Genomic DNA, 25423 nt, shown 5'->3' on the forward strand with positions numbered 1-25423 from the left:
GAAAATTTGCCGCGATCGGTTATGAATATTAATATCGATTATCGTCTATCGCCGACTGAACCACTTATCCAAGCCAAAATTATAACAAATGGGGTATCATTAGAAAGGTGTGACCACTGTCCTCCTCTTAATATAGGTCATTATTGGGGCAGTTGGCAATATCGAATCGTTTTGGCCGGATGTTACCAGGATGAAAAATCACGATATTTCGTCTGTGTAGTTGTAAATAGGAATTTTTTAAACTTTAATTTTTTTCTTCAAAATTCCTTTCTCTAAGAAGATAGAGTAGACAAAAGCAGCGTGTAAAAATCTTGTTCGATTCCGAGTCGAATTGACTAGACTGGAGCCGCTTAAAAATCGCCGCGATAAGGATTAGAATCGAGCAGTCTGGAGCAGTATCAAGATGGCCGCGATCGGTTATGAATATTAATATCGGTTATCGGCGCTATTAAATACTTTCCCCCATTAAACTTATAGCAAGTTTTATTTCACTGGAAAGGTATTTTCTTGCGCAACCCGAATTTGTTTGGTAAAATAATGGATCAAGCTTTTTTTCCTTATTTTATTGCAAATATTAATTATGAATATTAATATTTTTTTTAATTTTTATAATTTTTTATTAAATTTATAATGTATAGACAATTCTTAATATTTTGGTATATTTTTTTTTTTTTTTTTTAATTTTTGTCGTAAATATGTTTATTTTGGCCTTTGTATTTCTTTGTGATGGCTTTTGTGCTGTGTAGCTTCTGGTGCCAGTGTATATGTTTGGTATTAATTTACACCTGCGAAAACACTAGCAGCTGTGTGGAAGCACGTGGTTGTGCTAATGGCGTGTTGTGCTTTTTGCGCGCCTGTCGTTATATGCTAAGACGAATTCCTGTGCTGACATTTGTTTATATTTGCCCTCACAGCTTTTATTGCGTCTTTTTGATATTTCCTGTTTAATTAGCAGTTGTAGAGGTGTGCAGTCTGAACAAACCCCAAGGATGGTTCGCAAATACAAAACGTTTGGAAGATCGTAAAAAACAGAGTACCTGCATGCTATTGCTGCATGCATTGTTTGGCCAGTCTGCATGTGGCAGGTGCACCAGATTGGAAACTTTGGATTTTGCGCGGGGGAGACGATTTTGCAGCTTGAAATTGCGCGGCTATAATAACATTTTCCGCCTAAAAAATGGAGTACTATATCCGTTACCTCGACGGAAATTTTGCGCGTTTGAGCGATTTTTCGCGGCTGACCACATTTGACGTTGATTTTACATGAAATGCGCGGCTACGACCGCGGCTGAGCGGGAAAAGGCCTTACGGCGCTGGTCTAGAATCCCATCAGGGTTGGTAGCCGAGGTCGCATATACGGGCGTTTATGTCGCATATACGGGCGCTTGTAGGTCGCATATACGGGCGGAGATGTCGCATATACGGGCGTTCGCATAATGTCGCATATACGGGCGAATTTCTCTACCGAACATACTACTGTGTGGTGTAAGGCGTCGGAATGGCGTTCTATCAGATTTTAGTAGGCCATTATGAAGTGTTTGTGTTGCCTGACAGTTATGACGTCATATAATGTCTTCATCGTGACGTCACACTCATCAAGTGCTGTAGTAAATAGCTCATATTTGGCTAGGTCGCATATACGGGAGTTCGCATAATGTCGCATATACGGGTGAATTTCGCTACTGAACACACTGTGTGGTTTAAGGCGTCAAAACGGCGTTCGAATGAATTTTAGTTGACCATTATAAAATGTTTGTGTTGCCTGACAGTTATAACGTCATATCATGTTTTCATTGTGACGTCACACTAATCTAGTGGTGTAGTAAATTCCGATATATTTGGCTAGGTCGCATATACGGGCGTTCGCATAATGTCGCATATACGGGCGAATTTCTCTACCGAACATACTGTGTGTTTAAGGCGTCAAAACGGCGTTCGAATAAATTTTAGTTGGTCATTATAAGGTGTTTGTGTTGCCTGACAGTTATGACGTCATATTATGTCTTCGTAATTACGCCACACTAATCTAGTGGTGTAGTCAATTACCATACTGTAATACTGACGGTCCTAACGATTCTTGCTAACAAAATACAGCAGCTGCCAATTAACACACTCAAAATACATTTGTATTGGATAAATAAAAAATATAAACAAAACTATAAAATAAGACTATAAATTAGCAAACGGTTTATATAAGGTTATTTTGTTACATCATACATTCGATTTTTGTTCTGGTAATGTATTTCACATTTTGCTTGATTTCTTGTCGGTTAGCTGACCGTCATAAAATATGGCTTTGTCTCCATGGTAAATTTCGATATACAGCGAGCCAATCCAAAATTTGGCAGCAAAATCGTATAATCTTTTATTTAAAGAAAACAATTACTAAACAAATACTGTAAAACGTAAAATAAAATATCGCGAAATCCAAAAAAGAACGCAACAATATTGCAATAATAATAGTATACTCACTTGCGGGAGGCTATTTGTATGTTTAAAACAACAGATAAGTAAATGAAAAATAAATAACAGGCGTAATATATATCAAACTAGATTTTTTCATTAAACACAGTGTTTCTATTGAGGACAGCGACTGAAGTGACAAGAAGGATTAGGAACATAAAAAATGAATTTATTTAATTTTAAGTTAAAAAAATTATTCGAACGCCGTTTTGACGCCTTACACCACACAGTATGTTCGGTAGAGAAATTCGCCCGTATGTGCGACATTATGCGAACTCCCGTATATGCGACCTAGCCAAATATATGGTAATTTACTACACCACTAGATTCGTGTGACGTCACGATAAAGACATGATATGACGTCATAACTGTCAGGCAACACAAACATTTTATAATGGCCAACTAAAATTTATTCGAACGCCGTTTTGACGCCTTACACCACACAGTATGTTCGGTAGAGAAATTCGCCCGTATATGCGACATTATGCGAACGCCCGTATATGCGACATCTCCGCCCGTATATGCGACCTACAAGCGCCCGTATATGCGACATAAACGCCCGTATATGCGACCTCGGCTACCAACCCCTCTCTAGAATCCTACCACAACGAAACACCATTTGGGTTAGGGTGCGGGTTAGCGTTTGGGTTAAGGTGGGTCAAGTATTATTATTAAACAAAGAATATAATAATACTTGACCCACCCACACCCGAACGCTAACCCGCACCCTAACTCAAATTTTGTGCGTTGATTTTAGAACTGTGGTAGGATTCTAGACCAGCGCCGGCCTTACTTTCCAACCTGACAGGTGCACACACGATTTTTGTGTGCATACCTAAATAAGTACACAGTTATGGTAGGATTCATTACCTTAGGTGCACGTAAATGTTGTTGTACACCTGTACAGCTTGAAATTTGGCACTGCACACCCGAGATATCGCGTGAAGTGACATGAATTGCACTGTGGTGGTTTACTATGCAAAACATGCCATTTCAGTGCAGTTTTCGAAATATACAGCTTAACAAACAAGCTCCGGCATTTACCAGTTAACTTAATTTTGTGTTTTTTATTATGACTGTAAACCTTTCTTTTAGCGTTTTGTAACCCATTTTTTTAAACGTGCTTTGACTTGTCAGTATAGGGATCTTTAAAGTAGAATATTAGATCATTTTTATTTGTTTTATTGCGGAAAGTTATGCCTAATTGGTCGTTCGCGACTGGCAAGTTTGGTTAAAGGCCTGTCGCTGTGGAAAAACAATTACTGTGCTGCTTTATTACGTAGCCATGCAGTGCAACGTCAGCATTTTTTCGGGCGCTCAATTATTACTTGCCGATACCCTTGCCTCATTATCAAGTGTCAGAAAAATGCTGTTTGGGGAGCAACTAATGTGCAATGCCAGGTGCAACGGTTTCGCAATTTCGTATAAAGGCGTTCAGTCGCAAAAGAAACATTCCATCATACACTGCATAAAGTATGCTACAGGGTTATTCAAATATGCAAGGTCATTTTTAGGCCAACATTCAATAGGCACGCATTTATAAAAGAAAATCAAGAAATCATCTTGATGAATGTGGCGACATCGCTTGGCTCACTACAAAACAGAGCCGAATATAAAAAATAACCAGGTGGCGTCAAAGAACAAGATTTGTAATGACTAACTAAGTTAATTTAAATTAAAATGCCTTATTTGTACAATTTTTAGAAGTAAGTGGATTTATTCGTTGATTAATGGCTATATTTGTTATTAACGTGAAAAAGTAAAACTACTAAGTATATGTTAAACACAATGCTTGTTTTTTCAAAGGGGGGTCACAAGGGTCGAGAGCCTTTCAAAGGGGGCCACGAAGCATAAAAGGTTGAGAACCACTGGTCTATACCAATTGGCGCTTCATAATTAACTATAACTGCCGTTTTGGTTATAATGTTTTTACAACAAGTCTAGTTACCCATTCTTATTTGAAAGACTTTGCTATACAAAAAAAATTGGATTTTTAATATTTGCAGACCTTCATGATTTAGCGAGTAACATAGACAATTTTTTAATTGGTAAGTGCCTTTTAAGACATCTAAACCTTGTCCAAATGCAATTTTCACTTCCAAAAGATTAGTAGGTTTTACTTTGCATACATTTTTACTTAACTTATAGCATTTAAATGTATATTTTCTTTTGATGTGTTCAAAATAATTTATTTTTAAATGCTCTTAACTTCTTAATCAAGGGAGGTTTTTTGGCAAACTTTTTAAACCTTTTCTGTATAAAGTAAATAATATGAAAATATGACGTTGGTAGATACAAGGGCTTGATGATTTGATATTAATAACCCATTGACCAGCGGGTAAGTGCAAAATCACAACCCGGCTTAGGGTTATGTTTTTATTCCTAACTCATTGTTTACTTATAATTTTACAGAACTGTCTTAGTATAATTTATTTGAACTATATATATGGCTGGTGCTTTTTTGAATTAAAAAACTTATATGGATGGATCTCTTTGGAAAAAAGCGAATTCCTGAAGATGTAGTACAATATCATATCTTCCATAAAAATGTTTTGTCACAAGAGTTTGATGAAAGCTTTGATTGGAATAAACTTCTTATAGAGTGCCATGCATACATTGTCAAGCAAACAAGTACTTACTTATGGCAGAATGAATCATTTAACCTATGTTTGTCTAATCACGAAAAAATACCCTGTCTGTCTGGATCAACAAACTTTGGGGAATATGTGGGTGATGAATGGTATATTGTTTATCTACTTCATCAGTTGACTGAAAAATATCCACAACTTATTGCAATGGTCTATGATAATGATGGACAATTTTTATTGATTGAAACTGCTGATGTAATACCAAAATGGATTACACCAGATAACAGTTTAAACCGTGTGTTTATTAGTCAAGGAGTTTTGCATGTTGTTTTGAAACCAAAAAGTCCATCTGAGATCCCCTACATTCCCGTTGGAAATCCAACTTTGGAACAGTCTCTTCATGTTGTTGGTAATTGTCCATGGATGACCCAAGCATCATCTGACATTCTCAAATGTATTGTGAAGCGTGTTGGTCGCTATCCAAAGGAGGCAGAAGATAACATTGTAAAAGTGAATGTGTTGATTAGTAGAAAAATAATTTACATTCTGGATAGATATCCTTCCATAATATCCGCATGTGTAAGTGCATTTTATTTGAGGGATCCAATAGATTTAAAAGCTTGCAGACAATTCAAACACTTTTTACCGAATGACAGAGAATGGACTCAAATTCCAATGACTAAATGTCATTATGCCCAACTACAACAACAGCAATTTATTCCTGATAGGCGGAGTGGATATTGCAATAAGGAAAATCTGTATTCAAACCTTAAAAAGGGTGTTGATTTGGGAATAAAAATTTGCCATGGCTTTGAAATTCTTTGTTCCAAAAGTAAACCTTTTAGTAAAGACACAAATGATGGTGCCAGTGTGGATGCCATCAAACTTAATAATTTTATTCATTCATTAGAAGAAATGGGATATTTTCATGGTGAAATTGAAGGTTCAAAGTTGCATCAAAGGTTACTGGAAAAGGCAAAACAGTATTATAAAGATTTTATTGTTTTAGGTGACAAATCTGGCCATTACCTTGAAGTTCTACCAAAGATTTTTAACTATTTACAGGAGCTATCGGAGTGTCAACATCAACCTAGCTTAACAAATCTTCAGGTGTTTGATCCCAATAACTTGCCTCTGGAAGATTCAGATGATTGGTTGTATCTTGGCAACAAGGAACTTGAAGAAATGGTCCAAGATATGAATAATGGCTTTGAAAACTTACGAAGCAAAACTTCCGACATTGGACCTGAAGAGGAAAAAATCCAATCCTCAATAAAGAAAGTTCACCATTTTGTTAAAAAGGTTTCTGATATTGAGGGTGTTGAAATGGACGATGGGCTTCAGTTTAAGTCTCAAGACTTTTTAGCTTCTCTTAATTCAATGTTAAATATATCAGAACAAAACACCAATTGGCCATTGGAAAGTGATGGACTTTCTGATGACTTTTTAAGCAGTGAAGATGAGCTAAGTGATGACAATGCGCTGTCACATGATAAAATTGATCCCACTCTTCAAAAATACATGAACCAGATGGATGAAGAAATTGCAAGTACTAATGTTGGGAAAAGTTTCAAGTCCAATTCCAGTGACGATTTCGACAAAAATTTGAGTGATGAAAGCAAGGATGTTAACATTGATTTAAATCTTGCACAGAATTTTTTGCAGGGAATGATACATGAATCTGCTACTTCAGGCCCAGTGACAAACATACTTCAAAGTTTGGGATTGGATTTAAAAAACATAGACCTTGTTAACTAATATTACAATTGTTATCATTTTACAATTTGGCATCTAGTAAGTTGATTTATTATTTGCTTTCACATAAACTATTTTCATCATATTTGTTTAAATATTTGTCAATAATGTTATAAATGTTATCATCATCAAAATCCTATGTAGTGGTAATTGATACTCAATCAACACATACTTTTACTTACATACCTGACCTGATGTTGTTGGTTGTACACCCAGACCTCAAAAGGTAATAGAACACAAAACTTCCTGTTATGTGACAATTAAATGGTAGAAACTTTTTTCTCATGCAACAGTTGTCTGAATCACATGCAGAAAGTTTGGAGGAATCATTCACAGTGAAGTAAAATACACCAGGAATGGTAATAATAAGTTAATGGAAATATTGCTGGTTATCTTGCAAATTGATGTCTTATTGATTTAAAATCGGTTAAAGTAAAGATTTTTTTTCTGATTGCTTTCATGTAACTCTGATACCCATGTCTAAGCAAAAATTTGTTGTTGCTATTGTTTCCAGACCTACTGAAATCAATTATTCTCCAAAATAATATCTTAAACAATGAATACCGAAGGCCAATTGTTGCATAAATCACTAATGATACATGCTCTGCAACTACAAATATTAATTAAACAAGCGCTCCAAACAGGGTAGAAGTCCTACTTATTAAATAGACCAGGAAACAATTGAGATTGTCTTTACAAGAATTATGAAAGCACACCAAAAAGAAAGGCATATTAAATCTTTATGGAAAACATTTAGGTAGGACGAAAATTTGCAGACAACTTGTTAACATTTTCAGCCAATGTTATTTTGTTGTGGCAACTGCTGATTGGTAGACACTGCCCAGACTGGCAAACACCAATTTTAATCTAGTACTAACCCTGATATATATCATCAATTTTGTAAACCTAATTTATACCGTCTTTATAACATGTCTATTGTATCGTGAGTAACACATCTGTGACTCAAAACTTCAATTTTAGTAACTGCATTTATGTGCTTTAAGTGAACTTTTAACGTGTTTTCTGTGAAGCCTAATAGCTGTTGGGTCAATGGGCCTCATTAGCATATGTTTTCTGTGCTAAATGGGTATCAAAATCTAAATTAAAGTTTTTTTTTTAACTAAATAGCTGCAATTTTTGTCACAATTGCCTCGCTGCCTTATCTTTAAACTCAATTGCACATTTACACATAACTTCAAACAGAATAGGAGGTTTCTTTTATATTGTCACATTTTGACATAACTTATAATGTGTATATTTGAGATCCGTATTTTAGGTGGTCTGGGTAACTGAGGTTGGACTGTATTTGAAAAATTGTTATTATATCGATATTTAATAATGCATTTTAATGACATATTTTTTTTATTGTTTTTTAAGATTGTGATTAGGTTGTTATAATAACAAAAAAACTTTAATAATTGTTTTTTGTGTACCAATTATGATTTGGTCAAAACACATTCTTTGTAAAACTCAAAACATTAGAAGCAGATGGCTTTCGGTTGTCACCAGAGCGTACACAAATGTATCTCTTTCCACTGACATACCTGAAGTTGATTGTTTTAAAGGTGTTAGAAGTTATGAAGATTTACATAAGTTTTCCATCACAAATCCCAATGAATTTTGGGGTGTTCTTGGAAAGTCCAGAATCGATTGGATGAAACCTTTTGATAAAGTAATGGAGTGCAACATGCATAAAGGTGACTTCAAGTGGTTTTTGGGTGGTCAGTTAAATGTTTCAGTTAACTGTGTTGATCGGCATGCTGCTAAAACCCCTGATAAGATAGCACTAATTTGGGAAAAAGATGAGCCAAACCAAACAGAAATGGTCACTTATCAGGAGTTGTTGGATTTGGTTTGCCAAATTGCAAACTGCCTAAAGGAACACAAGGTCAACAAAGGTGACAGGGTTGCCATTTACATGCCAGTTTCCCCACTTGCAGTGGCATCAATGTTGGCTTGTGCTAGAATTGGTGCAATACATAGTGTAGTTTATGCTGGATTTAAGCCTGATTCTTTGGCAGAACGAATTGAAGATGCTGGTGTTGAAACAGTTTTGACCACTGACCAATGTGTACGTGGTGGAGAGGTAATTGAATTGAAAAAAAATGTGGATGAGGCAGTTGCTAAGTCATCCTCTGTTAAAAGGGTTTTAGTAAGCAAGCGTACAGGGGCACCTATTTCAAAAGGTCCTTTTGATATTGATTTCGATGCAGCGGTAGCCAAGTCTTCAAAAGTTTGCCAACCTGAGGCGATGGATAGCGAAGATATGCTTTTTATGCTTTATACTTCTGGAAGCACTGGTAAACCGAAAGGTTTGGTACACACACAAGCTGGCTACTTACTTTATACCAACGTTACTCAAAAATTTGTGTTTAATTATCAAGAGGGTGATGTATTTGGTTGTGTTGCAGATATTGGTTGGATAACTGGTCACAGCTATGTAGTATACGGCCCACTATCTAATGGTGCCACAACCATCCTCTTTGAAAGTAAACCAAGATATCCTGATCCAGGTCGGTACTGGGACATGGTACAGAGACTTAAAATCAACCAATTTTATTGTGCTCCAACTGGTATTCGGAGCTTGTTAAGATCTGACAACTCTTTTGTCAAGAAGTATGACCTTTCATCACTCAAAGTACTTGCCAGTGTTGGGGAACCAATTGATCATGAGGCTTGGGAATGGTACCGTACTGTAGTAGGGGGTGGAAGATGTGATGTGATAGATTCATGGTGGCAAACAGAAACTGGTGGAATAGCCATTGCTCCAAGGCCATCAAGTGCTGGTGCCGAAATTGTACCTGCCATTGCTATGCGGCCATTTTTCGGAATCCAACCTGCTATTTTGGATAAAAATGGAAAGGAAGATACAAGTCTCGGTGCAAATGGTGCATGCTGTATCAAGTATCCATGGCCAAGTATTGCCCGTACCATTTATGGAGACCATGATAGGTTTTTGGAAACCTATTTTAAAAAATATCCTGGCTACTACTTTTCTGGTGATGGTATTAAGATAAATAAAAATGGTTATTATCAACTAACTGGTCGGATGGATGATGTAATGAGCATAAGTGGCATAAGACAAGGCTCAGCTGAGGTTGAAGATATCCTAACTGAACATAAAGATGTTTCTGAAGCAGCAGTTGTAGGAATCCCGCATGCTATTAAGGGTGAGGAACCATTTGCTTATGTAATCACCAAACAGGGCACAACTACTGACATGGATCAGTTGAGGTCGGATTTACAGGGCATGATTAAACAGAGGATAGCACAATTTGCTGTTCCCCGCCTCATGTTATTTGCTGATGAAGACGTTTTGCCAAAAACCAGATCTGGAAAAATAATGCGAAGAATTTTGCGTAAAATTGCAGTCTGTGAATTTAAACAGCTTGGGGACACTACCACTTTGGCAGAACCAGCTGTGGTTGAAAAGCTCATTAAATTACGTAGGTCTATGGAGATTAACAAATAGGATCCAGGTGTATTCTTCAAGTATGTGATATTTAGTAGAGTTTGCCATATATAATTATTATCATTTTAGCCTATAACAGTGAATATGTAGTCACTTTTACACATGTGTGCAATATTCTGTTTACCATTTAGTTTATATATGGGATACACTTTTTATACTGTTACTCATTTCACTGCACAAAAACATAAATCTTGGTTTCGAGAAACAAGTGGCACAAATTGTATTGTAATTTTATGGTTGGTGTAAAGTAAATATTTAAAAAATTTCTCTTTGGTTTCCAGTGTGCTTTTCTCAGCTGTTACATTCTTAAACACTTTTGAAATGAAAGAGTCATGTCACAAATGTGTGTATGTCATCAGACTCATCACTCATCAATTTTATAATCCAAGATATTGTAAAGTAAGGATGAGTCACACCTCACATGTAGTGTATTAGGCTTTACTTTTTTGTTTTTAGTGTTACATGAAATAATGATACTTGTTAATAATGTTGCAGTGCAAAATTTCTCATTTTACCGTCATTTTTATTGCAATAACTAAATGCATATGTAAAGATTCCTTTAAAAGATTGTTGTAAACTCTGGTTTATAACTTGGCAACATACATAAACTTTAAAGCTATGGTTGGCAGTTGACATCTTTTATCATTTGAAAGTGTTAACCAATGTAGTATTGCATTTTCCAAACCGGAAGAAAAAAACAAACAAATTCCACACTGATATTGTTATAAGGTGTTTAGCTTTAAAAATGTAGAATCGGTGTTCTTTTTAAAATATACTGTACCAGAAGTGGTTTTAGATCCAGCTCGTATATTTCAAAAATACTAATGACATCATTGATTTAATAAAAAAATTGTTTTTTGACATCAATTACATGTTCATATATATTTATATGTTTATTCATGTCAGGTAAATAATTTAACATGCTTACACTTTTGCAGATTCCTTTACAGATCTTCTATCAACCAATTTTTTATAGGACTGCTTAACATTTAAAAATTGGCTGAAAAACTTTTGTGGGAAGATGAGTACTTGCAGACTGTTACCAAGTCATAGGTGGAATTCCATTGCAACCTATTTAAATCGTAGGTGCCTGTTACGTCAGACTGCTTTGACTTATGTAAAGCAACTAAAAAATTGAAACAATAAATGCTTTTTAAGTGTAAATTGCAGATTATGCTTGTTTTCAGAATACATTTTGAAACCATCCAGTACTGAAAATTATTCTACAAACCGAAATCATTCTTTTAAAGCACCAACCAGACCTAAGCTTAAAGTTGCTGATCAAGAGACTGATTATGCCCAAGTAAGTTCATTTAAAGCTTTATAACTTATTTACTGGCTGTTATCACACTTTTGTTTTATTTATTATGTATGTGATTTATAAACTGAGAATACAATATTGCATTACTAGGGCCGGTATGACCCAAATTTATTCAGTGAAGAATATGTACCACCGCTTGTTCAACCAGAGTGGCACCGGAACAAATTAAAATATCGTTTGGAAAGAATGGACTGCCTTCGCAGAAGACAAGCTGTTGAGATTCCAGAATTTTACCCTGGTAGCATCCTTGCCGTAACGATAGCAGATCAAAACGCTATTGGCAAAACATCAAGGTTACCTTTGGTCTGCAAGGTTTAGGACTATTTCTAGAAGTATTGCTATTTTTCTACTAACTTGTAAATGTTTGATCTACATCGCAATTCTCTGATAAACCACCTATTTACTGAATCCTACTTATTTTGACAACAAAGCTAAAAAAAATATAGCTAGAACAAACTGGTAATTGTATGCCTACATATTGCTTTGTTCATTTGTTATCACATCATTTGGGCCATGGTTTAGTTAGCGATGACAGAATCAGATTGCTTTTGCCTAGCCTACTGCATAACTATGGATGTCCAAGAGTATTGAACTCAAAAGGGTTTAAATGCAAACCCATATATCATTTTAGTGCATTTTACACCTGGAGCTATTTGTCAGGGTACATTTATATTTGTCGGAGGTACATTTAGTCAACCAACCTGCACCTTTTTAAAACATTTGTAGTGCTTGTCCTAAGACACACATGGCACATTGAACTAGGACTGTAATGTAATTCCTTTTAATTTTAGAAAACAAACTGCCATCATATCATTGCATCAAAAATACAAGGCAAAAAACAAAATATAGCTTATTTAATTAAATGGGGCTTGTGCCATATGGATGTAGTGTTTCCAAAAACACAGGTTAAAATTAGTTATTAAATTGCTTAGGTGTGGTTAAAAATGTTAAGCAGGTTAAATTTTAGTTCAGAGGAAGTTTGGCGCTGTGACTGCCAAAATGGTTTGTTGCCTTAAAAAACATAAAGTAACCGGAATTTTAACTTTCAATCGATTGCCAATATATTTTTATTAACTTGAATCACTATTAATAGCTAAATATTTAAATGTTTTAAACAAATCATGTGGTGTAGAGTTTAAAATGAACCTTATCCATAACCAACAAGTTTTTTTGACAAAGGTCTATCAATATTTAATATAATTTCTTTTTTTTAATATAATATAATTTCACAAACATACATAATTTGAAAATTGAGGTGCAGCTTCTACATTACAAAAACTGCCGCCAATAAACTGTTTTAAATTACAGAGTTATTGTTGGTATTTATTCCAGATTTGTTGGAAGGTGTTTGTACAATGATGGGTTCGGTCTGGGTTGCAAGTTCTGTTTAAGAAATATTGTAGATGGAGAGGGAATTGAAATGACGTACCATCTTTATGGCCCATACATTCAATCTATTGAGGTTACTAAAATATTTATTTTCATGAACATTGTGTCAAGTTGCAAATTACTCATTGGCCTCCATTTGTTCTTCTGTTTGTCATGCTAAATTGTAATGGTATTTGTCATTTGTTTTGCACATACACATGTTTTATAACAAAACAAATGAAATACATCGCTAAGCATTTACCTTTTTTAAAGTTACTTTTTTAGTAATATTAAGCCAGGGATTCCCAACATTTTTACGATCTCGTACCACTTTGCGCTCTGTAGTGTCATGCGTACCAGCTTACAACTACCATTATTTAACGCTACTTGTATTAAGCTTTAAAACAGTAGATTATATCTATCAAAACTAATCATTTGACATAATTATAACGCCCACTGTCCCACAGCGGTATGCACTTTACAAAAAAACTGTGCCCCTTGTCAACAATTGACATGGCCTGTATTTTAAAGATTGCATTGTTTCGAAACAACAGGAATAGTTAAGAAATGGGCTAAGAATGGGCTTTGGGGGGAAAAAATGTATAAAAACAAATCAGACAAACAAAAAATAAAGTTTTGAATCCAGGGTTTATTGAAAAAAACGGAAGCTACTACCACCAGAAAAAACCTTTGCGTACCACAGGTTGGGAACCCTGTATGAAGCAAACAAATACAACATAAATTTGCTTTTACCTTATGTGATGGAAAAAAAACTTTTTCAAATTTACAGACCTCATAAAGGCTTATAGTATGCATATTTATGAACTGTATCGTTACAGCTCCATTGACACATTAAATTAAAATTTTATGTTAAAATGCTAAGCATTCACCTATGTTGTTCTTTTTCTGCCAAAATTGCAGACAGATTACAGCTATTTAATTGTCATATCTTGTTGTTTTATTGAATAAATTAATAACCTACTAATTTAGGTTTACTAACAATGGTTTTAAAAGAGTTAAACAGATTTTCCATTATTTCTGCCAAAAAAATGTTAGCATCATGCCAAGTTAAAATGCAAAATGAGTGATAAAAAAGGAAGAAAAACTGAAATGTTATTTATATTTTATTTTTAATAAATTAAAATTCGACCATATTTCAAGTATATATATATAAAGTCATATGGGTTGATCTCTAGTTTAAAACTTTTCACTCCAGATAAGTTTTTTTTATTACAGAAACCAATTTAATTAAGTATATATATAAAAAGTGATATTGGTTGATCTCTAGTTTAAAACTTTGCGGGCACAACACAAGGCCAACATTTTTCAGAATGTTATATGTAAAAACAAAATATAATTAAATATAGATCAACTGACTGCAATAAATTAAATTAACTTCAGGTTTTACAATTGGAGAAATGGATTGACACTGACCTACGCTACCTACGTGATGCAGACCCCACTCTTTGCACAATAGACCCGAAAATGTCTGCCATAGCTCCAACACCTACGTCAGAAGAACTGCCTCTGTTTCAGGTATGGATATTGGATAGCTCGGTGTTTATCTGCAAACTTTGAACTAACACGATAAGGAAATTCTCTTGAGTAAATCTAAAAATTTCAATTGTTGAACACCAATCAATTATACAGGGAAAAGTTAAAATGAACAAAATGCCATGGAGTTTTCAGTACCACAAGCAATGGCCTCGGCCATACAATGTATTTCTTGAAGAGTTCTTTCTTGAAGAGGAATTACTTGAAAATGAGCGGTGAGTATTTTGCTGTATTACCATGTGGTTATTGAATGTACAAACCTAAAACAGAGTTAAAAATAAATGGCATATTACAGATTTATTGAAATGGATTCTTGGCGACATTTTGACATTTGTCGACACTACGATTTATACAAAGTAAAGCCAGAAATAATCCAAGAAATGAAAGACAACAAACAGCGAATTGAGGTTGCGGATGCCACATCATGACGTCTGACTTGTTGACATGTTTTTGTCCGTACATGACCTTTGCTCTTCAGTGAGCTGTTGTTTGATGCGTTTCTTTGTTTCAGTGAACTCATCCATAATTTTCTTTTTCCGCATTAGCTTTTCTATTGATTCATGCTTAGCACGAATTCGCATGTCCTCCAGCTTATCCGCCAATACTGTATGCCTGACTTCAACTTCTGGAGGCAGCACATGTCTGAGATATCACAATTTAATTAATGGTGGGCGGTGACATAATTAATATATCAAAAGGGAAAATACATATTGAACAGTCCTAATCCTTCACAGGTGACTTACTTTATTTTCAATTCCTTTAAAGTTTTGCAGTATGTTTCAAATCTAAAATTCCTCAATTTATTCAACAAGTGCCATCGTTTCACATAGTTATGGTTTATGACGGTCCGCATTCTGTAAAGCTGTTGAAAATACACTTTTTACATTACAAAACTACTTGCATTTTAAACACATTGTACATACTGTTTTTTTGGAAGTATATGCCTGTCTCAATTTGTTTCTCAGTTCAGCTGTCAGCTTTGCAACTACATACAGATAAAGCAAAAATAAGTAAGTGGCTATATTTTTTTTGAGTTTAGGGTGGATGTATTATTAGATTTAGTGTTTCCAGTTTTGCATTATTTCAATCGCTAAAACGCGCAAAACTTTAGTCGGGCTACTGGTTATCAGTAAAGTACTCCATTTTCAGGCATGATAATTTTACAAATAACGTTATTACAGCCACGCAATTTCAAGCTGCAAAATCCAAACTTCCCAATCTGGAATATACACAGATTTAAACACTTTTTTAGCCCGGTGAATGCCTTACTAATAATAACATCTATTTTTCAATGATGATGGCCAAACCATTGGCCACAAAGTTTGTAATTCTAGCATTGTGGTTACTTTTTGCTTCAGTAGAGGAAAAATCATGTTCATGTTGTTGGACTTTTTTAATAAGTTCTATTTCATATTCCTTAACCCTCTTTTTGTTTCTTGCAAAAGTGGTGGAACTTACTTCTTTTGCATCACTGTAAAACACAAAAATGTAAATAGGACTTAAAAAAAATTAACAAAATTTTATTTTCTTTACCATATAAATATATGCAACTTAATATAACATAATTTTTTTACAGATAGTAATATTATGCTACATTACATTTGTTGTACTGTTTTTTCTATATCATCTTGTTTGGGATTGGTTGTGATTTTACAGTGTTGACTAATTGGCCCAAAATATCTTGCAACATGAACACCTAATTAAATATAACACTATTAGGAAAAGGTTAAAAGCATAGGTATAAAATTATTTGTAGGTTAGGGTGAGGATTTGACAATTCATTTCCAACACTCTGATGAAAAGTAATATAAAATGTAGCTGTGCTACAATTTTTAACACGCTTGTTTATTACATAGTATTAAGAACTACACATGGTTGGGGTTGTAGTGTTTGTTAGCTACCATTTCTCAGAAATTACGATAAATTTTAGAAGTTTTCCAACTGCATATATCAAACACGATACTTAATTTCGTTTCCGCGAATATTTTATCTTTTTTGTAGTAATACAGCATTGCGACAATTTCACATAAAATACATAAATTTGTTTTTCACTAAACTATCAGTGAGAGTTATATTGACTCACGTTTGCAATATTACCAAACATAATTACCTTGTTTAGTCAAAAATAATCTAGCGAACATGTTGCGAGAAAAATACAGGGTGTAATTATTTGCAAAACACCATACGCTCGTAAAATCCGAATAATAGGGGAATAACCTAAAGTGCATTAAAATCAGTCATTATTAGGGCAATAATTATATTTGACAAGTCAAAATATTGCTTGCAAGGTTTAATCATAATGAGATGTCATAAAACAAGTAGCTCTAACATCATGAGGTTATCGTTCGGCCTTACGTACAAATATGTGTATATTTCAACAGGGGAGACATGACCACCGTACTATCTGAACTCCACTAAATCGAAACTAAAACAAACTGCCATTGTAATTTAAAGAGCATACAGTCAGGTCGCTTATAGATTTATTGTGCATTCACATAATTTAGCATATTTCGCTTTCAATAAAAGAGCTTACAGCGCAGTAAAAACACGTGTTGCCAGTAATAAAGGCGTGCATTGTTGACTGTGTTGCAGTAGAAAATATACGACTAACATTTTAGTAAAAGCGAATGCGTTGAGGATTAAAACTGGCCAGTTAACGAGCAGGATGCAGGGAAAGGAAATATACCAGAACGACTTAAACAGGCATTTAGCACACGCACAACAAACACAGTAAATAACAAATACAGACGGTGGGACCTCTACATATGCAACTAAAATCTCAATCCAAATAGGCTGAATTAGATTGCGACAAAAAGAATTTGCGAGAAGAGAAAATTCTGTTTTTGTCGGCTCGGGGGCATTAATTTGTCGGGTCAGGACATTCACGATTGATCACAAATGGCTGTACTGAAATGACGTAAAAAGTTTTCGTGACGTGCAAAAAGCGGATTTATACGCAGGATTACCATACCGTGTTTATTTGTAAGATTTGTTCTTGTTTTTGGTTGCAGTGTCTTAGAACATACTAATGTGCCTATTTCTAAGAAATGTGCTTAATTTTAAATTGTCTTAGTTTGTCTTATTTTAGAACTTATTAGGCCTCACTATGGTTTTTGTTGCATGGTTTCTTATATTTCCTTCGTTTAACGATCATCAAGTTAATAAAGCCCGCAATCGTAAATCATAACAGTTATCCAACCTCCGATGGTCAGGCCTCACAATTAGGTGAAAAAAGTTTAGGGTCCCAGGCATCACGTATCGTTCACTATTAAAAGTTTCGCCAACTCAACAAAATAAAGTACTTGTTTCGCGCTTTGCGTGATTAAGCATTATTCGTGTTTAAATACCCTTAAAAAATCCATTTGCTGGTCTTAGCAGATTTAAGCATGCCCACAAATATAAAGTATGAAGGTTAAGATCCAAGCAAAACTACAAAGGTTGTGAAAAAGATCCAAAACAAAACAACTTTATTCAACAAGAGCAGAACAATATGTAGCTACGCAAATAGCACCTTCAGTTCTGCTAAGCTTTTGCTAACACAACGAAACATATGAAGGTTAACAATTGCTTAATCATGTTCAGTGGTGAAAGTAATAGTCGGGGTGGTTGGGGGTAGGGGGGAGCACGAAAATGTTAAGGGATGACTTCACAATGTTATGCCATGACGTAACAAAACATTAATCTTAAAATGACTTGTTGTAGAGCAAACTCATGCGCTAATTGCAAAATTTGCCAAAACACATTAAAGAGATTCGCATATACAAAAATGCATTTTATACAGGTTCACAGCGTAGCACGCCATAAGCGTCTATAGTTTAGGGGCGGCATCGCCGTTTACGTAATCAAAACAGAGTGGACATATATAGCCTACAACAGGGGTCGGCAACCTACGGCCCGAATGACACTATGTTTGGTTCGTTTACGTTTGGATGCTGTCTTTTGAACTAGATCAGCGGTTCTTTACCGTTGCGCTGTTGAAGGGTGCCAAAAAAAAGTGCGTCGCGGACAAACGGAAAACGTATTCAAAAATATTGGGCATATATCTTTTAACATATTTGTTTTATTTTCGGCAAAATAAAAAATTTTAAGAAATTTAAAAGAAATGCCGATACACCAAAAAAATCGCAAGATGCGCCCGGACACAAAAAGATTTATAACACTGAACTACTTTTACTATGATGGTTATCTCGTTTCTTTAAAGTAGTTTTATTACACTTTTTATTACTATGGATGACGACCTGTGAACTCGAATTTTATACCCAACTAACGCTTTTTGTACCACTTTACTGCCTCAAGTAATTAAACACATTTCTAAGTGGAAAAAAAGATAAGAGGTCCTACTGATTAAAAGTTGTTATAACATTTGTGCGGCCCGCAGAGACCTTTTTGTGGTTGGTTTTGGCCCGCGATTAGAAAAAGGTTGCCGACCCCTGGCCTACACCAATCCACTTGTAGGGGTTTTATATAATTAACTCATACACCATATCATTACGTGAATAAAGTATTCCACCATATGTGCTATTTCACAATTTAGAGTTTTTGGCCATTGTCAGTTTTCAAATTTACTGCGCATGCGCACGATAGCTGGCTTTCAACTTTAGTTGAAAGTTAAATATCCAGAAATTCGTTGATTAGTGCTGTTGACAAAGATACGTTTAGAAATATACGAATAGAAACAGTTGGCGAAAAGGGAACAATTAAGTAGGCTAATGCGATATGAAAGTGATGTATTTAATGGTGAAATTAGAAGTTTTACTTTTAAAGTTTATATTGCACAAAACGTAAGAAAATGTAGGGGAAGGCGGGGCAAAACGGACCCCGTGAGGGATAAATGCTATATTTCGAGTTTCACAAAATATTTTTTGATGAATGGGGTATCAACTGAAAGGTCTTACTGTAAGTTACTCCTATGTTAAAAAAAACAACTGAAAGAAGCATACCTTCTGAATAAATTAACTTTTGTTGTCGATTTTTTCACGGGGCAAAACGGACCCCTGGCGGGGCAAAACGGACCCCACTAATAAAATATAATTTAATTGCCTTGTTGTGTGGAAATGCCGGATCAAGGATTTGTGTTTTAGTGGCGCGTAAACTTTTCAGAGATATTGTCACAAGTTACGTCACAACGTGACGTCATAATTTAAGTAATGGTATACATGGCGCCTTATGGCTTGAAAATATTTTACAAAAAGAGGCCAAAACATACAAAAAAAGCACTATACCAAGTACTGGTAGCATTGCCACTCTTTATAAGTTAAATGGTTATAAATAGGCAAAAACTACCTAATATTTATCTTAATGTATACCAACTCATAAGTATTAAAACAAATAGCAATCGAGCTTTTTTACAACAGATATTGGTAAAATTTCTGATTGTTTGGCCTTCCGGCAAAACTGATCTAAACATATAAAATAATGATTTATTATTTAATTTTATTCAATTTCCAAAATGTCTTACTGAAAGACTAATAAAAAAATACAAAAAGTGCAGTTTTAGGCTAGTAATGACGGATTAACTTGTGAGGGGTCCGTTTTGCCCCAACACTATCAATAGCATAAACACCCGATTTCTTTAAAATCTTACAAATTAGAGCGACAACTGTTTCGTACTAATTAACAGACCCTTGCCTACAAATTATTTAGCAAAAAATTAACTTTGTCTTTACTTGAACTTTAGTAACAAAGGCATCATTTTACTGCGCTATCCTTATATCAATATCCCCCAAACACATTTTCTACCCTCCCTGGTTTGTGCAAAATCGAATCTGTCTAATATTTGGCCACAAACGTTTTTTCGACGATAGGCACTGTTCAGTAAACAAATATTGACGGTGGCAATTTTCGTTAACGAGAAAAGGGAGGGGTCCGTTTTGCCCCGGGGGTCCGTTTTGCCCCGCTTTCCCCTACGCCTATAAGGCCTAAACTTGGGGCTACCATATTTTCAGCACCCAATAAGAGGACATTTTTTTGCCTGTAAGTAAAACGAAAGTAGAATTGTTACGTTGGAGAAAAACGTGCCATATCCGCAAGTATTGCATTCAGCTTCGAAATTGACACGTCCTTTTCTGAAACAATTAAAGGATACTTCTGGCGTAGCTCATCAGTAAACAGAGTTTTCCTCTTCAGCATTATAATGTATAAATAATAAAAAAAAAATAAAAAAAAAGCCCTGTATGCTATAGACCAGTGGTTCTTAGGCTACCCTTTTTTCAGGCGCGCCCCCCCTTGGTAATTTTCCTATGCTTCGCGCCCCTCCTCCACGAAAAGTAATTCGACATTTTCAATTAAATATCAGTGGGACAACTTAAAAATAGGGAAGTTTGTGGTCAGTCGCGCTAAACTGTAAATTCGGGAGGTTTTAGCATTGGACACACAATAAGTTGCTCGTGCACCAGCTGATTTTGACAAACGTGTTGTGAGGGCATTTACTCCACAGTTGTAAGGCTGCGATGTCGAGCACAAATAAAAATGTAAGCGCAAAAATTAAACATTGCGTTATCGTGTTTCAAAATGTGTGACGACACACAATACGACGGTAATATTGCAAAACAGTATAGTTTCGCCCAAAAAAGTTTGAGTCCCCCTGTTGCTGGACTGTTATCCAATTATATAAAGCATGGATAAAAATAGTTCGAATGGTGGATGAATTTTATCGTTTATCTATAAGTTAGCAAAATTGTAATTAAATAGGGCCATTATACTTTCAATGGTATGAAAACATGCAATGGCACTTCGCGAAAATTTTTTGCCGTTTCAATGTCAAAGTTCACAAAAACAGAGTTTGTACAGCGCTTTAGGAGTGGTGTACAATCCAACAAAACCATTAGAATCATTGCCAAAAAAAATACATATTACTTAGAGATAGCGCCCCCCCAAGAATTGCTTAGAACCCCCTAGGGACGCGCCCCCCTTTTTTTATAGAAGTAAACGTTGTGGGAATGTGTTCAAACGAACGTTAAGAAAATACGTCGAGGCGTTGTTATCAAAACGTAATGCAAAACGTAGCACTAACGTAAAAATTAACGTTAGAAAAAAACGCAATGCGACTAAACTTCAACGTCATTTGTAACGTACAAACAACGTTAATTATAGACATCGAAATTAACATGTTTTAGATCAATTTGGACGTCCTTTCGAACGTTTTATGAACGTTATGTCACAACGTTGCGACAAACTACAATTCAACCGTTTTATTACGTCATAATCGACTTTTAAAAAACTTTGTTCAATTGAAGTCAAAGTGAACTTTTTTTAGACTATTTTGGACGTAATTATAAACATTTAATTGAAGTTATTTTTTAACACAGTGTGAAACTCTAATGCAACCTATTAACAACGTCAAACTTGACGTACAAACAACGATTGTTACTGACGTCAGAGCTAACTTTTATTAGACCTGCTTTTCAAACCTCTTTGATTTACGTTCTAGCTTAACGTTGAGTCACACGCAATTTTATAACGTTGAAAATTACGAATGAACAACGTTGTTTACTGACGTCGAAGCAAACTTGTTTTTTTTTAGATCACTTAAGACAGTGGTTCTTAAACTTTTTTGGCTTGCGCCACACTAAAAAAGCCTTAACTATTTCGCGGCACACTTTTAACAGACAAGACTCAAAGCAATATGGCAATATATTAAATAAGTTTGTGGTGACATCCCAAATTACTGCATTTGTAGAAAATTAACTGAACTGTTTTGTATCAGAGGCAAGTCTGCGACCTGGAAGACCACTGATTTGAAAAGTGTTAAAATGGAGATCGGAGACTTTTTAAAGCATGCTCCACAGAGAGAAGGTGGTGAACGTTACAAGGTAATATTGATAAACAGCACAAACTTTTACTCGATAGTTCTTTTATGTAATGCATATCTAAAGTTGTTTGCATACCAATGTTTACCCATTTAACCCTTTGGTTTACCCACAAGCCCCCCAAATTAAAAAAAATTAAACAGCAATAATTACTAAAGTAAGCCACTTGGAACTTGTTATTATGGGTTGATACAAAAAATGTCTTTTAAAACATTAGTTTAGACTCGCCGCCCATTTTTCGCTCTTTTTAAACGCAAATATTCTATTTTTTGTTCACATGACCTTTTGTGAGTTATTGAAGTTTAAAACGTACATATGTTTGCGGTTGGTAAGGCATTGCTTGTACACAAAACAAGCATTCATTCAAGGCAGTCAGTTGGGCAGTTTGCCTAAATTAAACTTTTGTGCTATTTTGTCATGTATAAGACAGGTATTGCAATTTATTTATTCGGTTTTGTTTGCCGTAGCGGCGTCAAACTCCGCGCTAGTAATTTGAGCTTACAAAGACGAATTTTTACATTATACAAAAAACTGACAAAGTGGTTTTATTTTTTTTTTACATTATACAAAAAACTGACAAGTGGTTTTAGCTCATGGAGACAAAGTATTGTTTTTGATTTTTTACCTTCACACAAATAAAACGATAATAATTAATTAATACCACGCCATTCATTTTAATGCCGCGTACACGCCTAGGCCTTTACCTCATAAGGTGGTAGTCTCATTATGGGAGAAGCTTATCAAACCAAAAAGTAAATCATAAATAGAACATAATAAAAACAATTCGGATACACATTTTTAACTGTTTTGATTTTCGTTGACAGGGTGAAAGTTCCAAAAGCTCACTCGATGGACACACGCAGTCCGATTGGGAGTAAAATTCTAATGGAAATGTTGGGATTTGTCGCCAGACTTTTGATTAGCGTTTATGTTTATTTCTTAATTCACTGTTTATTACCATACACCTTTTAATTTCTTGTGTTAATATGCATTGTTTTACGCAAGGTCGACAAGTCGCAAAAGTTTTTCATGTTTATCTTTCGGGCAGTAGTAGTGCCATAGAGCAATATTTGTGTTCTATCGTTAAACGTTAAAAATCATTTGCTGAGAAATTTTAAGTCATCCTTTCAAAAACAAACCCGAGAGTCATGTAAATTCGCACGGTCTGCCAGGCCACAGAATTGTTTTCCTTATCTTTCCCACCTTTGTTATGTTGTTTAGTGCCAATCTTATTATTTTTTTATATTGCCGTGTTTCTGTTTTACCTCAATACTATTCTTGACATGATAAATTGTTTACAATGTAACAGTAGTGAAGAAGCTAAACGCATTTGAAGTAGGTTCAGTAAGAAGTCGAAAACGATTACACACAAAAAAAAAGTTAAAGTGAAGGTATTCAATAACGTAGTTTCCCACCGTAATTTCCAACGTCGCATATACGCCGTCCCGATTGCCCCACTTTTACGTAAAAATAACGTTTCTGTAAATGTACAAATAACGTGGTCGTATACAACGTAACTTTCAACGTCGAATGTACACTGTCCGGAACCACACCTTCACGTAAAAATAACGTTTATGCTGAACGTACAAATAACGTCGCTGAACATCGTAATTTACGAGGTCGAATCTAAGTCGTCTGGAGAAAACGCTTTTACGTAAATTTAACGTTCAAGATAAATGTATAAATAACGTAGTTGCACAACGTCGCATCTACGTCGTTAAGTGTTGCCGCTTTTACGTAAAAATAACTTAGTTGCACAACGTCTCATCTACGTCGTTACTTACGTAAAAATAACATTAATGATCAACGTATAAATAACGTAGTTGCACAACGTCGCTTTTACGTCGTAAAGTGTCGACGCTTTTACGTAGAAATAACGTTAGGCTGAAACGTCTTTTCGACCAAATTTAAACCAAAAATCTACGTCGCTGCGATGTCAAATTGTTAGCTGGGCTACCATACACTAACACTGATAGTAGGCTAGGCCTACAAAACTCACACCTTTGCTTTATAAATCGGTCTTTTTAAATGTGAGCTTTTGTTTCCATTTTTCGGGCGCAATTTTTGCTGTAACAATCAAGAAGGTAGGGCTGGTAGGACAATTTGTTGGAAAACCTGTTTTAAACCAGCAATTCAGCATGTTTCATGGCTACAGTATTTTTTTGAAAATAAATTTAACGTCTCGCCTAGTCTAGTTAAAAGTATAAGCAACCAACTCGAAATGCGAAAAAAGAGGACATTTGGACACTTTTGAGCGTCCTCGGAGGACCATTTATTTTTCTTGAGAAAAGAGGACAAATCCTCCTAAAAGAGAACACATGGTAGGCCTACCTAAACTGTTTGAGGAAGGTACAAATTTATATAATCTTCTCACTTACTGAACAAAAAGAGTCAGAGCAACGTTGCTTTGAGGGCTGTAGTTAATTGTTCCCGACTTTAAAACTTTATAGCGCGGTGCGCTGAAATAAAAACAAGTCGTAGCACACTTTCTGTAAAAAAATGCTAAAACGAATTTTATTCTGCAAATGCTAATGCAGTGTCACAATACTACACGTGCTTGTAAATAAATAATTTTATCCGTTATTTAATCGACAGGGTACATTCAAGTCACTTATGTTTGCCTACGTGGATCTAAAGCCTATAACCAGTTTTGTTGAATCATTTCTTTTCGTAAGTATACTTGCTTTACTTGCGGGGTAATTTAAAAAATAAGGATAGCGCATACTAGAGATGGTGAGAATTAAGTTTGTGTTCGCTGCCCGCACCGCACTTCAATAAGTTGTTCGCAAGCTGCGCTGCACCGCAAATTGATTTCGAAATCTCAAGCTGCACTGCACGCAAAATTTGAGCACTATAAGCAATATATTCAATCACTTTAAACAAATACTACAAACACCTAAAAAGCTAAGCATAAAAGTTTGGACAACAGCTTACTTTTTAGGGATCAAAGATCCATATGTAAACTGCACTGCTTGCTATATATTTTCAATTAACAAAAAAAGAAAACTTCGACATGTCGCACTCCGTACATATTTAAACATCACTGAATAATAATGCAACATTGTAATTTTTAAGCCCTAAATTAGCCTTCGGA

General features: G+C 35.1%; 4 protein-coding genes across 4 annotated transcripts; 3 read left to right on the forward strand and 1 right to left on the reverse strand.

Moving 5' to 3' along the window:
- Nucleotides 1-4879: 4879 nt before the first annotated feature.
- On the forward strand, nt 4880-8184 carry LOC146138030 (protein ecdysoneless homolog). The gene is made up of 2 exons (XM_083394846.1): nt 4880-5721; nt 5854-8184. The coding sequence occupies exons 1-2, from the start codon at nt 4947-4949 to the stop codon at nt 6807-6809; spliced, it is 1731 nt and encodes a 576-aa protein (XP_083250972.1). The 5' UTR covers nt 4880-4946; the 3' UTR covers nt 6810-8184.
- Nucleotides 8169-11217, forward strand: LOC146138031 (acetyl-coenzyme A synthetase 2-like, mitochondrial). Its single transcript, XM_083394843.1, has one exon. The coding sequence runs from the start codon at nt 8245-8247 to the stop codon at nt 10276-10278; it is 2034 nt and encodes a 677-aa protein (XP_083250969.1). The 5' UTR covers nt 8169-8244; the 3' UTR covers nt 10279-11217.
- LOC146138032 (large ribosomal subunit protein bL19m-like) lies at nt 11207-15389 on the forward strand. Its single transcript, XM_083394844.1, has 7 exons — nt 11207-11360; nt 11466-11581; nt 11690-11892; nt 12932-13061; nt 14369-14503; nt 14618-14736; nt 14817-15389. The coding sequence occupies exons 1-7, from the start codon at nt 11300-11302 to the stop codon at nt 14947-14949; spliced, it is 897 nt and encodes a 298-aa protein (XP_083250970.1). The 5' UTR covers nt 11207-11299; the 3' UTR covers nt 14950-15389.
- On the reverse strand, nt 14258-16716 carry LOC146138033 (uncharacterized). The gene is made up of 6 exons (XM_083394845.1): nt 16632-16716; nt 16121-16217; nt 15868-15992; nt 15445-15506; nt 15265-15383; nt 14258-15163 (listed from the first exon to the last, which is right to left on the reverse strand). Exons 1-6 carry the CDS (start codon nt 16660-16662, stop codon nt 14944-14946), a joined length of 654 nt encoding a protein of 217 aa, XP_083250971.1. The 5' UTR covers nt 16663-16716; the 3' UTR covers nt 14258-14943.
- Nucleotides 16717-25423: the final 8707 nt, after the last annotated feature.

The sequence above is a fragment of the Ascidiella aspersa genome, chromosome 7 (assembly GCF_963924565.1).
Source record: "Ascidiella aspersa chromosome 7, kaAscAspe10.2, whole genome shotgun sequence".
Taxonomy (NCBI): Eukaryota; Metazoa; Chordata; class Ascidiacea; order Phlebobranchia; family Ascidiidae; genus Ascidiella; species Ascidiella aspersa.

Coding starts and splice junctions, on each gene's coding strand:
- LOC146138032 (XM_083394844.1), top strand. CDS start 11,300: ATGAGTACTTGCAGACTGTTACCAAGTCATAGGTGGAATTCCATTGCA. Junction 13,062..14,368: donor CATACATTCAATCTATTGAG/GTTACTAAAATA, acceptor AATTAACTTCAG/GTTTTACAATTGGAGAAATG. Junction 14,504..14,617: donor AAGAACTGCCTCTGTTTCAG/GTATGGATATTG, acceptor TCAATTATACAG/GGAAAAGTTAAAATGAACAA.
- LOC146138030 (XM_083394846.1), top strand. CDS start 4,947: ATGGATCTCTTTGGAAAAAAGCGAATTCCTGAAGATGTAGTACAATAT. Junction 5,722..5,853: donor TGACAGAGAATGGACTCAAA/TTCCAATGACTA, acceptor GAATAAAAATTT/GCCATGGCTTTGAAATTCTT.
- LOC146138031 (XM_083394843.1), top strand. CDS start 8,245: ATGATTTGGTCAAAACACATTCTTTGTAAAACTCAAAACATTAGAAGC.
- LOC146138033 (XM_083394845.1), bottom strand. CDS start 16,662: ATGTTCGCTAGATTATTTTTGACTAAACAAG. Junction 16,218..16,631: donor ATTATTTTTGACTAAACAAG/GTAATTATGTTT, acceptor ATATTTAATTAG/GTGTTCATGTTGCAAGATAT. Junction 15,507..15,867: donor TTCCTCTACTGAAGCAAAAA/GTAACCACAATG, acceptor ATCTGTATGTAG/TTGCAAAGCTGACAGCTGAA.